Here is a 14,006-nt window from a genome sequence, read left to right on the forward strand (position 1 = left end):
GCTCTCTTCCCATCTATAAGCAGCTGGTTCAGGACCCTTATTCCTGTGAGTTTGGCTCAGCCCATCAGTCCATTGCCTTTGTTGATCGTTTCCTTAGCCTTTGTACAGGAAAGAAGTTGCAAATATTCTCTCCAGTTCTCTATTGTCTTTTGATTTATGGTGGGGGTAAAATTAGTGTAGCTAAATGAAGTAATATTTAATTTACTAATTTTTTTAAGACAAGGCTTCTCTGTGTAGCCCTGGCTACCCTGGAACTTGCTCTGTAGACCAGGCTGATCTCAAACTCAAGAGATCCATCTGCCTCCACCTCTCGGTACTGGGATTAGAGGCGTGTGCCACCATCATCTGGCAATTAGTTTTTGTTTTAGGTAAGCCCTTACTATGCAGACAAAGATGGACTTGAACTCACAGAGATTCACCTCTCTCTGCCTCCTGAGTTCTGGGTTAGAGGCGTGCAAGACCACACTCAGCAACGTACTTTATTTATTGTGAAACTGTTAAAGAATGTGTTCACATTTTCATCAAAAACTTTCACATGCTTTATGGTTGAATTCTTAACATTTTTATCATTTCTGAGCCAACTGGAGTTTATCTTGATATATTTTATGAGGCAGAATAAGACATTTTGCCTCATCTGATGGGTGTCCAACCTTCTCCAAGTCACTTATAGAACAGCCCTTCGTCAAGGCACAGAATCCCTCCTCTCAGGTGATTTCTCATTCACGTGCCTTTATATGTGGAGGCTTCCCGTGTGAGTTCACGTCTTTTGGATCCGGTCTTGGCTTATGTTTCCTTTTCAGCCTTCATAGCTGCTTTTGAATCAGTTTTTCTCGTTCCAGTAACACTCTAGAATCGGCATTTGTGCTTCTAAACAGAGCAAGCAAATGAACAACAGTGAAGCTAAGTAAACGGTTATACTACAATTGCACTGAGCACCTAAGTCAATGTGGATAAACCTGATGCCTGTGACACCGATCCATCCGACCGTCAAAATGCCTGCTGTAAATGGGGTGTGGAGACACGCCTCTGAACTCGGCACTCAAGAAGCTGAGGTGGGGAGACTTGCTTGTGCTGAGGCCAGCCCAGGCCATTTAGAAAGCTCAAAGCCATCCTGTAATATAGAGCGAAACCTTGTCTCCAAAAACAAAGCAAGGGATTAGAGTGATGGCTCAGCAGGTGGGAGCACTGGCCGCTATTGCAGAGGACCCGGGTTCCGCTCCCAGCACCACATGGAAGTCACAGCCATCTGTGCCTGCAGTTTCAGCATCCCACAACCGTCACCTGACCTCCACAGGTTCCGGGTGCCAAACATTCACACACGAAAAACAGGATGAGTAAATCTAAAAGCAGTTTTTAAAAAGCCCAAGAAAAATAAGCCTACGAGCAAAACAGCAAAATGAGGAAAACAAAGCAAAAGGCTTCTATTGCTACTTGTTCCATCTTTTTGTCTCTCAATGGGGTTAGATTTTTTTAAACTATGTATATGGAACTCTGCCTGCATGACAGAAGAAGGCACTAAATCTCATGGCTGTGAGCCACCGTGTGGTTGCTGGGAATTGAACTCAGGGCCTTTGGGAGAAGAGCCAGTGCTCTTAACTGCTGAGCCATCCCTCCAGCCCCTTAAAGTTTAACATTTTGTTGTTGTTGTTGTTGTTAAACTTTCATGTTGTTGTTGCTCAGAGAGGAAATTCTAAAAGCTTTCCAAGGGGCTGGGAAGGAGCTCAGAAGTTCAGAGCACGTGCCACTCCTGTGCTACAGCACAGGGCCTGAGTTTGATCCTAGCACCCACACGGTAGCTCTAGAAAGCTCTTGGGGACACCCACAAGACGTCAGGTTTTAAAACATCAAACTTGGTGTAAGATGACAACAGAGAAACACTTTCAGTGGCCTGAAGACAAGCAATTTTCCAAACCTGCAGTATGCATTCTAACTCCTAATAAAAATGTGTCCACGAGTTAAAAATATTGCCAAACACGTAAATTCTCAACCATTGGCCAAACCAAGATCTTCTTTGAAGGCATTTAATGAATTCCTTCTTTAGTAGCTGTTCTCGGTGTTATAAATTAGCCAGTTAAAAGAACAGATCTAGGTTAAGGGCTGGAGCAATGCTTCAGCAGCTGCTGTTGAGGATCCGATTGGCCTGCTGTCACTGCTGGTGGATCCTGAGAAGGGGAGCCAAGCAGAAAGATGGGGAGCAGAACAGACCTCAGGCGGCTGTGAGCACCGTGAGAACAGGCTCTCAGGAGACCACTTCAGTGAGACATCATGTTTAATGGGGGAAACAAAGGCTACTTAAGCCTCCGTGGGGTGGGTAGGGGCTTCTGGGGTAAGTGTATAATATTGGCAGGAGCTAGGGTGCTGGGGATGCCTCATTTGCAGAAGGAGGAATACTGGGTGCTGATGGACATGACCGTAAATAAGGGGAGAGGAAGCTTAAACTTGCTTACCAGGCTATGTGACCTGGCGGGTGTGTGTGTGTGTGTGTGTGTGTGTGTGTGTGTGTGTGTGTGACAAAGGTGGGGGACACGGGTGTCTGCGCAGGGCTATGTGCACCTGGACATGCAGGTCTGGGGCATGGGGGGATCTATCCTACCGACGCCGATCTCAGAACAAGATTTCTGGGGTTTGGAATGCCTTGACCCCACTCTTGTTCCAGGCTGGCCTCCCCAAGTCCCACCGCTCCCTGGCCCCACAAGCAGCTGAAAACACTGACTGCTCTTCCAGAGGACCCGGGTTTGATTTCCAGAACCCGTATGGTAGCTCACAACTCCAGATCCAGGGGACCCAGCGCTCTCTTCTGGCCTCTAAGGGGCATCAGACCCAGAAGTGGCACACATACACACATTCAATCAAATAATTTTTAAAATAAAGAAAATCGACTTGGCATTGAAACTAACGTTTTATAGTCTACAGAAATTTGGCTTCAGTATACATCTTCTCTCGCCTTTTACTTGTGCTGTCACCGCCGTACAAACTCCACCCCCCTTCATTATATGCCCATTGGGGAGGCTTTGTAACCCCTGCTTCCTACAAACAATGAACTCGCCCTTTCCAAACTCACCCTTCTGTTCTCCGTGACATTTCATCCTTGAATCTGCAGATCAGACTCTCGAGCCACTAACTCAGTGGATGCATTGTGTGACTCAGTTTCCAGCACCCTGGCTCCTCAGCTAAAGCCTGCCTGAGGCTTCCCTCCTCCAACCTCAAGGCTCCTGACTTGCCCTGGGCCAGTGCCCCTGGCGTCCCTCAGACCCCTGAAGCTGTTGGGTCCCTTTATTCTCTTTTCACTCTGTTCCTCAGCTTGAAGCCCCTTCATTTTGCTATTTTTTCTGATCGATCAGATTTGGTATTTCTCAGGGAACCTGATTTTAGCTGTTAGATTTTTCAACTCTAAAAAAATGCCTGTTTGTTTTCTTTCTTTCTTTTTCAGCTTCTAATGCTTTGCTGTACTCTCTGTTGGAGCAGATGTAGTTTCTCTTCTAGTGCCTTAGACATGATATTTTATAGTTCTTTGCATACAGCTATAATGATTGATTTGAAAGTCTATCTACTAAATCAGATTTGTGCTCCCTCAAGGTGTTTCCTGCTGTCTCTTGATGTTACCATATATATTCCATGGTATTCTCTGTCTGTCTGTCTGTCTGTCTGTCTGCCTGCCTTTCTCTCTCTGTGTGTATATCTGCAAGTCTTATGATTTTCTGCTGAAAAATGGGCATTTTAGATATTTTTTTAACACCTCGGCAGCCTTGTCCTCAGATGGGTTTCTGGGTTGTTTTTGTTGTTAGGGAGCTTGTTTCATGAGTCTTCTGAATTTTTTGTACATTTCATATTCTCTGCAGCATGCAAGATTTGAGGTTTCTGTTAGCTTTTTTTCTTTTCTTTCTTTTTTTTTTTTTAAAGTTCTTGTTTTAATTTTTAAATTTTGTCTCTTCAGGTTCACTCCTAGGTCAGTATAATTTAGTGGTCAGCCAATGACTGGTCTAAAAAGTCTCTCTAAATGCCGTGTCTGCGTGTCTTCCACTCTTTCTCAGGGGAGTATGCATTTGAGGGCACTCGGTCTGCCTAGGCAGCCATGAGAGGTGGCCTTAACCTTCACTTCCAGCTTGCACAAGGACTCAGGTCAGCCAGAGGTGACTGAAACTTTCTTCCTCATAATGTCTTTGTGACTCATTCAAGCATACTGAGCTTCTAGATCCCCAGGCTTTTCTATTTCTCAAAGATCTCCTTGTAAACTTTCATTGTTGGCCACACTCATGTTTTCTGCAACCAAAATTACAGCCGTGGGCGGCCGAGACATTGCTGGGTATTGATTGCTTTTGGTGACTCCCCCAGGATAGTTTTGTAACAATCTGTGAGTTCGACAAATAGCCACAACCCCAGCGATGGTGGCGCCCTGCCTTTAATCCTAGCACTCAGGAGTCTGAGGAAGGTGGATCTCTGAGTCGGAGGCCAGCCTGGTCTACAGAGCGAGTTCAGTAACAAGTGAGAGGACTAGAAAAACAAGAAGAAATAGCCACAAACACACACACACCCAGCGATGTAGCAATGTTGTCCCAAACTACATAAATCAACCAAATGAAACGGGAGGAATCGCCGTGTCCACAATTACATAGGGTGCCTTTTTAGAATATGATGAACTACATTGGTCAGTTTTCCCCGAATATCTGAGGCTGAGAACTTACAAAGAAAGAGTTTCATTTGGCTCGAAGGTTGGGGGGCTGGAGACTGGGGGATACAGCATTGCTTCTGTTGAGCCCAAAGCATGCAACTCCATGGTGGATGAGATGGTGAGAGCTCATGTTTTGTGTGACACACACACACACACACACACACACACACACATAGGGGGAGGGAGAACAGGGTGAGATAGGAGGTCAAAGAGCATGGAGTGGAGCCAATCTTCTGACCTCTGACCTTCTACGACGTCTCCTCCTCTCTTAAAGGCTCCATGCCCTCCTACATGGCAACCGAGCTTCCAAGTCTGAGCCCCTTGGTGGACACACTCAGATCATGTACAATCCATGGCAATAGTTAAGATGGAATATAGGGATACTGCGATCCTAGATGATGCGCGCACATTTTATGTCTAACAGAGAAAATGCCCACAACCTGCATAAAAATAAATTACAAAGAAATGATACTCTTTACTCTTTAACTGAGGAATAATTGAATGAAGTTAAAGCCTAATAGGGAGAGAGAGCACTTAAAAAATTCTGTGATCACGAGAAACGGTTTGCCCAGAGTGGTGCACACGCCTTTAATCCCAGCACTTAGGTGGGAGAAGCAGGCGGATCTCTGAGAATATAAGGCCAGCCTGGTCTACATAGTGAGTTCCAGGACAGCCAGGCTTATGTAGAGAGACCCTATCTCAAAACAAAAACAAAACTGCTGTGTACCTGGCAAAAAACAAAACAACAAAACAAACAAATAACACACAAACATACAACAAACAAACAAATAAACTTAAATTACCTCTGGGTTAAAGTGGAAATGACAATATGATTTCTATTAGGCCCTTTTACGTGGCTAACGGTATGACAGCAGACTGGGAAGGTCCCAAAGGTTTATTTGGGTTGGCAGCTCTGCTGGCCGTGTTCTCCTTTAAAGATTATCATTATTGTTGTGCGTTCAGCACAGAGGGTGGGCGTGTGCCGCTGTGCACAGGTGGGGGCCTGGAGACAGCTTTGTGGACCCAGTTCTCTCTTCCCAGCCTTGCGTGGGTCCCAGGGCTGAGCACATGTCCTCGGGCACCCGCTTTCATCTGTAGGGCAGCCTCGCCCACCTGAGAGTGTTCCTGTGGTCAGCCTGGAGCCAGCACAGGGCCTTACTTGTGTGGGTGTGTCCTCCGCCCTTGTTCTCTCGCTCTGCCTCTCTGTCTCCTTTTAAGGGCACCGTGGGAAAAGTCACTCTGATAATGTTATGGGATCCTGATCCCCTCCTTAAGGTCCACATCTAAACACCACAGTCAGCTCGAGTTCCCACCATCTCGGCATCCTGGGACCAGCATTTCATCAAGGTGAACTTGGAGGAGCGCAGACCTCGCTGGAGTCTTGGCACGGGCTGCCCTGCTGTGTTTCTTTTACGTTCTAGCTCTGCACGCACTCCGCACACATGCACCCGACCACACGCCTCTGCGCTCTCTCTGTGTTAGCCCTTTCACTCCGCTGACTGCCTCTACCCACTGAGCCATCTCTCCCGCCTCCAAAGCAAGAGATTTTAACTCGATAGGAGCAAGGAAGCTTTTCTTGGACTTGCTTGGCAACAAATTTCATCCTTCCCATATCAAGGAGGATCCAGAGACGGATTGGTGAGATGCCATGAAGCTGTGGAGACTGGGAAGCCACACCGGAGGGGAGGGGCCCGAGGAGCAGGGTGCACCCGTCTGTGAGACTGGCTTATTACATGTGACTCTGCCCTCATGTGGCCCCTCAGCCATCCTAAGAGCCTCAAGGGATACCTACTGTCATTCCTCCCGATCTTAACTTTTGCCTGCACCCAGCATGCTCTGATCAAGATGAAAACAGCATTCGGGTGGCCTGTGACCTCAGGAAGGGAAACCCAGGTTCTGTGTCTCACCTTACAGTCAATCCTAGTGAGAATCTGCCTTGTGGATTTCCAGATCCCTCTCTTTGACTCGCTTCCTGCCTCTCCCAAGGGTAACTCAACTCTTTCTCTCCTTGCAGCCCCCAAGAGCTGAAGGACTGCGGAGAGCAGCCTGGCAAAGTCCAAGGGAGCTTGGGAAGGGCGCGGGACCAGGTTGCCCAAGGAAGTGAGAATCCTAGTGAGTTTGGTGCCCCCTAGTGGATGCTTCCAACCCCCTGGCCCAGGTCCGCTTTTCTTATCTGCCCTCCTCACCCGGGCTTATGCACTCCGACCTTTAGGGAAGAGGTAGTAAAGGCTTCTCCAATCCCTTGCCAAACTCAGAGGGGTGCAGGTGCCCGAAGCTGCACCCAGTGGGGGTTGGTAGACCTGAGCAAAACTTTATGGAATGCCATAGGAGGTCCTCACACTGAAGGTGCCTACCTGCCCGCTGGGCCCCGTGTTCGAGTCCCAGCCACGGGCAGAAAGAGTCAGCCCCGGCAGATTGCTCCTCAGCTTTGAGAACAGGTGGCTTAGCCTACAGGCCAGGCTTGGGGCTCAGTGTGAAGTCTCTGCATGACACCAGAGACTTGTCGCCAGGTCAGGAGAGCAGAAATGAACATATTAAATGTTTTTATTTTTAGTTTTATTTATGTATGTGCGCCAGGTATGTGCAGGTGCCCGTGCAGGTCAGAAGACATTGTATTCCCTAAAGCTGGAGTTGCAGGCAGTTGCGGACTTGTCCAGTGTGGGTGCTGGGAACTACACTCCGGTCCTCTGGAGGAGCACTGAGCCTCCCCTTGAGAGGCTGTGGCGCCTTTAAGGTCTGTGCGCTGCTCTCAGGGCTAGTACAGGCAGCTTCCTGGGCTCCTGGGCTCTTGGGCACATGATGGCTGAAACCTTTCATCTCATTTCATTCTTTAGTCGATGACCAGGGCAACATCCTGATTGTGCCCCCGGGGCTCATTTCTGTCAACTTCGTTGCTGTTTAGTGCTTTCTCTCTTTCAGGATGCAGTGCCTTCCCTCACGGACCTTACCGTGGTCAGTCCTGAACAGACATCCCAGTCCTCAGCACCCTTTGTTATAGCATCCCACAGGACAGCATCAAAAAGCGCCCTGGCTGGGAAGTCTCCTCCCACCCCCAGAGGCAGGGACGCTAAAAGAAGGCTGTGGGACTGTTGTGTCATAGCTACATCCAAGCCATGGATCTACCATCTAATTATCATGATCCTGGGCAGCTGGGTCAGTTAGAGTGTTAGAGCCTCAGTTTATCCAGATGTAAACTGAACCTTGCTCGAGGGACTTGCAAACATCATTGCATGTGGGTATCTGGCACAGAGGCAAAGTGCGACCAGCATGCACCCCTTTTCTTTTTTTGATTTCTGTGATCCTGCCTAGGAAACCCACACACCAGCTCTCCCCGCTGTGTCCCTACCCCAGATAAGCACTGCTTGCCCGAGGCGGCTTTATCTAAATTGGTTTAGTATTGCATTGAGAGTACGAACCTCCAAGGCCGGACAGATATGATTTTGAACTTCTACCTTTCTGAAATTTAGCCATATCACTTGTAACTCGAGGCCACGGTCATGGCTCCCTTCCTAAAGATGGTGTTCTGACGAGATGAGATGAATCTGTCAAGTCCTTAGAGAGCCAGGGAGGTTCGCTAGCCTGAAAGCCCAGATTTGTCCCTAAGCACCAGGTCACCCAGAACCTGCTAACTTCGGTACTTTCCAAATGTCTTCCAGGAAGCACCGGTTCTGCAAATGTTGTCAGATGGTGGTCCTACAGGAAGAGGCTGTGATGCAGCTTATGTGGGAAGTTAAGATCAAACAGGGCTAAGCAAGTCTGCTGACTACCGGGCTCCCAAGAGCACATCTCTAAGAGTGGCAAGAATTGCCAGCATTTTCCAGAGTTCGGGGCTGCAGAATCCTTCGGACCACTCTCCCCGACACTGCGTTACTGGGATTACCTGTTCTACGAAGCTCACTCCAGAGAAAGGGGAACACAACAGCAGCTCGTGGCTCCTCAGCTATTTTTCTTCCGCTTGGCTGGACCCAAGACTTGTCAGAATGTCGTCAGGCTCGCCACTGGCTGCTGCCTGAGAATCACATTGACTTTGATCTGTGACACTTACGTGACTGAGGAGCTGAGAGAGTATAAGTCACCGTTCAAAGTCGTCTCTGACCCTGTGCTTGCTTCCTGCACATGCTTATCCCACAATCTCCATGAGTTGTTTTTTTTTTTTTTCCCCTGAACACGCCGGCACTCAGACGACCTGCCTGCCCGATGCTTCCTGAAACACCCACTGTTTAAATGTGGAATTGCCCGGTCTCGTCCTGTTTGTTACCACCCCGTAGTCTGCCTTCCCTTCCAGGTTGCCAGCCTGACTCTCGGCCAGGTTCTGCGGTGGCAGCAACCTGGTGCTCAGTAGCTGCCCAGAAAGCAGCGTCGCCAGCTCCATAGCCCAGGGGAGCGTCCCTTCTGGTCTTACTCGGGCAGCTTAGGGCCCATGCTCTCTGAAAATATGCAATAAAGAAGCCCTCAAAAATAAGACTTTTCACCTTCGAAGGCAAAGAGAAGTCTAAGGGCCTGGAGACAGCAGACTCGCGCTGAAGCCTCACCCTGCCACCTGCCAGCTGGGACTCAACCACATTACCTACCAGCTCTGTCGCCTGTGAACTGCAGATGCAAATGGCGGCCTCCTATCATGAGCAGAGATGAAGTGAGCTAGCACAGATCACGGCGTGTGGCCTGTAGTTGCCAGGGAAGCCTTTGGTGAGGCAGATAGCCATGGGAAAAGAGGAACCGAGTGTTCAAGAGCTTGGTTAACCACATCAGAGCCTCTTGGAGATTGCGGCTGAGATAGAGAATTCTGGTCCCCACCCAGGAGGCCCCGATGGCTCCTGGGAGTCCATCTTTCTCTATGTACTCTCAGACTTGGAGGGACAGCTAAGCTTGGGAGCTTTCTGTCACAGAAGAAAATGTCCCAAATTTGGGATAAGGAGATGAGCAGTGGCCTCAGCCCATGACCCCATGTGGAATTTTCCTAAGGTTTTGTTTTCTCACTTGTAAAATGGCAAACAAACAAAAACCTTATTTTATGTGGGTGACTGTTTTGCCTGCTCGCATGTCCATACACCACGTGTGTGCCTGGTGCCTGAAGAGACCAGAAGAAGGTGTCAGAGCCTCTACACCTGGAGTTACAGATGGTTGTGGGCTGCCGTGTGGGTGCGGGGAATCAAACCCAGGTCTTCAGAAAGAGCAGCCGGTGCTCTTCACGGCTGCAACATCTCCCCAGCCCACAAACTGAAGGTTTAAAATGAGATCTGCTCGTTCAGGTGTGTGTTGGGGGTGGGATGGGGTCAGATGGTTGAGTTGTTTCTGGGGGCAGCCGGCTCCCGTGGGTGACCAGAGCAGAGACCTGAGAATGGCAGGAATCAGGGTGCCTGCAGAAGGCCATCCGACTTGGCTGCACCCCACCTTCTTCCTCTTGCAGCCCAGAATTTGTCTGGGGTGCCGCTCTGCCGGGATGAAAGGACTCCCTGGCCAGGGAGTGAGCAGAGTAGGCAAAGTGCTTGCTGAGGACCGGAGTTCAAGCCCCGGAGTCCACGAAGGAGAGACCCGGCCCTAGAAAGCTGTCCTCTGACATCTACCCACGCTCTGAGGCCCAGCATGTGCACCGGCTCTCTCAGCCATCACCGAGCACTGACAGCCCTGGGTTGCCTTCCTCCTGGATAGCCCATGTGAGGCGCAGGAGTCTGCTGATGGCACAGGTGATTTTTGTGTTAGTTATCTGGTCCAGAAGGCTTCACTGAACAAGCCGAAAACAGAAAAATGCTAGTGAATACTCCAACCAGTGGGCATTCATGTGTCTCCCTCTCGCATTCTGCAAATTGCTCTTTACAGCAAGGTCCCTAAATCCAACAGCATATGTTTTCTTAATTTTGAAAAACCGTATGTGGATTGTTTTGTTTGCGTATTGTTTCCTTTTCTGTGTTTGCCTGCATGTATGTCTGTGTGCCACACGCATGAAGTTCCCACATACATGAAGGCCAGAAGAGGGCATCAGATCCCTGAGCTGGAGTTACAGATGGTTGTGATCCTAACTGCAGACACTGGGATTCAAATGTGGGTCCTCTAGGAGAGCATCCTCTGCCTGTAGCCACTAAGCCACTTCCCCACTTTCTATTTTCTTGATGAGAACATGAAAGAATTAGATGTGGAGAACTGTGCCCTGGGGCCAGGCATGAGGGCGCAAACCTTTGATCCCAGCACTTGGGTGGATCTCTGTGAGTTCAAGGCCAGCCTGGTCTACAGAGTGAGTTACAGGACAGATAGAGCTATGAAGAGAGACTCCGCCTCAGAAAAAAACAAAAGCTAAACAAACAACTGGCCTCTGGAATAAAGGCCTGGGAGTCAGAAAAAGTTCAGTAACACTACCTTCCAATGAAAACAGATGTTAAAATCTCCACATGCTCATGCAGGGAGGACTGTGGGATTCTCCATGTCCTTTTGCTCGTGGCACGAACACTGGAGAGCAGAACTTGGGGGTGGGGTTAAGGGCTGGGTGCCATTAACTGCCCCCAGCACAGCTTGTGTAGGACTGGGCTAGCGTCTTCCCTACCTCCAAGAAGGCCCCCCCCCCATCTAGATTAGCTTCCCCCCTGGCCTCCACATCCTGCAGGGGCTGCTGCCTTCCTGGAGCAGCAGCTTAAAGTCAGTCATCTCTTCAGCCACGGCTCCGTCGCTGGGTCCAGCGGAAAACCCTCCTCTCGCAAGCCTGTTAGCTCAAAGTCAGCAAACACAGAAGGACTTTTCAACAGAAGCAAATGTTCTTCTCCTCTCTCCGGAAAGTTTGCATAGTGAGAAAATAAAATCTTGGGCTGGGGAGATTTCAAAGCTGCCTTTGCAAACACAAGAGCCTGAGTTTGATTTCTGAAACCCATGTAGAAATGGAACACATGGTGGCGTATGTGTGTGTGTGATCCCAGGGAGGAGCACGAGGAGGAGGACCTGCTTCGAAAGAGGATGACACCTGAGCTTGTCTCAGGGCCTGCACACACACACACACACACACAGGCACATGAAGGCATGTGTGGCCACTTATACACATGAACACACATATATACAAACACGTAAAAGAATAAAAAAGTAAAAACCTTCTTTTACTACAAAATAAAACCACGCGGTGAGTAGATACTGTTGTGCCTTTGGTGTAAACATGGCTTCTCTCCCTTAAGGCGCCCCACAGCCCCGGGCAGGGGCCCATCAGCGTGCTGCTACCTTTTAGATCTTCCAGCCCACCTGCTCCTCCCTCATGGCCTTCACCAGCCAGTCCCTCTCCGAGCCCTGCTCCGAGTCGCTGCTGTCACTTCCTTCCAGAGCCAGCAGCTTTGAGTAGCTGACCCTCCGCTCTTGGGGCAGCCTGGGCTGGACAGACAGGAACAAGGCCAGCCAGAGCGACAGGAGCAGGCAGCAGGCTTGGTAGAGCACAGCCACCCCGAAACGCATTACCACAAAGCCCCCCACAAAGCTGCCCAGGCTGCAGCCACTGGCATAAAAGTGGCCCCGAAACATGGTGCCCAGGGGCCTCTCCATGCCCGAGGAGGCCAGGTCCTCTACGGAGGAGCCCACAGCCCACCACAGAGCCCCACTGCTCACGGCGCTCAGGATCTGAACGGGCAGGACGGACCACCAGCTCCAGATGAAAGAGTAGTAAAGTAGGTGCAGGGCCAGGCAGCCCAGCCCCAGCCCCAGCACGCCCACCCGCGTCAGTCTCCTGAGCAGCGAAGTCCTGACCGGATGAAACAGAGTTTCTCCCAGCAAGCCGAGAGCGGCCGAGAGACCCATCACCAGCTCGCTGCTGCCATGGTCCTTCATGTGCCAGAACAGGAAGTTCTGCACCGTGCTGGCAGTGGCTCCTATCCAAAAGACGGTGAGGGCCAGGAGGATGAGGCGGGGGTCGCCCCTTACCAGGGACAGCGCCTTGGCGGTTTTGTAGCTGGGTCCCCGCTGCTGGTTGATGGGGACAGGGAAGGCAGTGCTCACCGCTAGGGCCAGGGTGCTGACCAGTGAGTAGCTGTAGAAGTGAATTGCACCCCGAGGGCCCTTGGTCACCAGGAAGCATTCCAGGTGCCCCACCAAGGCGGCGATGCCACCCACGCCCGCTGACATACCCAACAATCTCCACAGCCACAGGTCTCTGCTCCTGTCAGCGGCGTCGACAAAATCCAGGTATTCGTAAAGGCTGTCGTCCGCCGCCTGCTCCAGAGGGGCTGCCAGCAGCTCCCAGAGCACCACAAACCCCAAGGAGAGGAGGAAGGTCCACTGCACCCTTTTCAAGGAGTGGCCACGGGTCTGGGCATCTCCCTGAACCTTCGGCAGGCTGACTGGGTATCCAGGGGCTGCGCTTCCAGGAAGTAGACCCAGGGTGGCATTGCCCACCTCCAAAATCCCTTGCTGGGAATTTTCTCTCACCCCAGGAGAGACGGGATGAAGAGCTTGGGGAGTGGTACTGGCTCCTTTAACAGGGCCCACTGAATTGGCCTGCAGACCGCTAAATGTTCGTTCTTGAGTTTTACCAGAGGCGTTTGGAAAGCCAGAAGTGTCCAGGGCTCGGCTGTGCCTGCTGCCCGGGAGGCTGGGTGCTCCTGCCCAGCGGTTGGACACTAAGCCCTGGCCAGAGGCTGTGGCCGCAGTTTCTGTGACCGCCAGGGGTAGGACGGTGGTGGCCACCCTACTGCTTCCATTACAAAGGAGGTTGGCCAGAGTTCTGTCCACCGGTGGGACGAGGACCATCAGGAGGCTGGCTCCTGCGGACCCCAGCAGCGAGCCAGTCAGAAACATTCTCCTTTTCTGGTAGCGTTTGACCAGGAAGGCACAGAAGGGAGTCCAGCAGGCTGCGATCAGGTGCTTGGTTCCCATGAGGACGCCCACCAGGGGCGCGGCCACACCCAGCTGCCTCAGGTAGAGGGTCAGGAACGGGGTCACACAGGCATCCCGGACCCCGCACACCAGGTGGAAGAGCCTGGCCACCCGGACTGCCCTGGGGACGTCCCACTGCGGGTTGGGGCTCATGGCTGCCGGATTCTATCAGACCCGGAAGGGCACAGGACCCAGCTGGACGCAGGGCGCGCGGGGCTCCATGTCCCGGGACGGAGGGTCGCGGGCTCAGGGTTCCGACCAAGCCCGACTGCTTCTCCGGCCGCCTCGGGCGTCCGGTCACCCAGCCAACGGCTGCCTGACCCCTACGTCCGGCCCCCCGCCCGGAAGTGGCCCCGCCCCAAGAGCGAGACGCGGCGGGGGCGGAGCCCGCACACCTGCTGGCCTTACCTGCGGCACCTGCGCCCCACCTGCGCCACCTGTGAGTGGTGCCCCGTGGTTGGCTGGGAGCGGTCCTGAGCTAGGCCTGCCGGCAAGGACTGCC

The 14,006-nt window shown here is 51.4% G+C and overlaps 1 protein-coding gene across 1 annotated transcript; it reads right to left on the reverse strand.

Annotated features, from left to right (window-relative positions):
* Window positions 1-11,716: 11,716 nt before the first annotated feature.
* Mfsd6l (major facilitator superfamily domain containing 6 like) lies at window positions 11,717-13,820 on the reverse strand. Its single transcript, XM_021642497.2, has one exon. It carries the CDS (start codon window positions 13,655-13,657, stop codon window positions 11,867-11,869), a length of 1,791 nt encoding a protein of 596 aa, XP_021498172.1. The 5' UTR covers window positions 13,658-13,820; the 3' UTR covers window positions 11,717-11,866.
* Window positions 13,821-14,006: the final 186 nt, after the last annotated feature.

The sequence above is a fragment of the Meriones unguiculatus genome, chromosome 11 (assembly GCF_030254825.1).
Source record: "Meriones unguiculatus strain TT.TT164.6M chromosome 11, Bangor_MerUng_6.1, whole genome shotgun sequence".
NCBI classification, from domain to species: Eukaryota; Metazoa; Chordata; class Mammalia; order Rodentia; family Muridae; genus Meriones; species Meriones unguiculatus.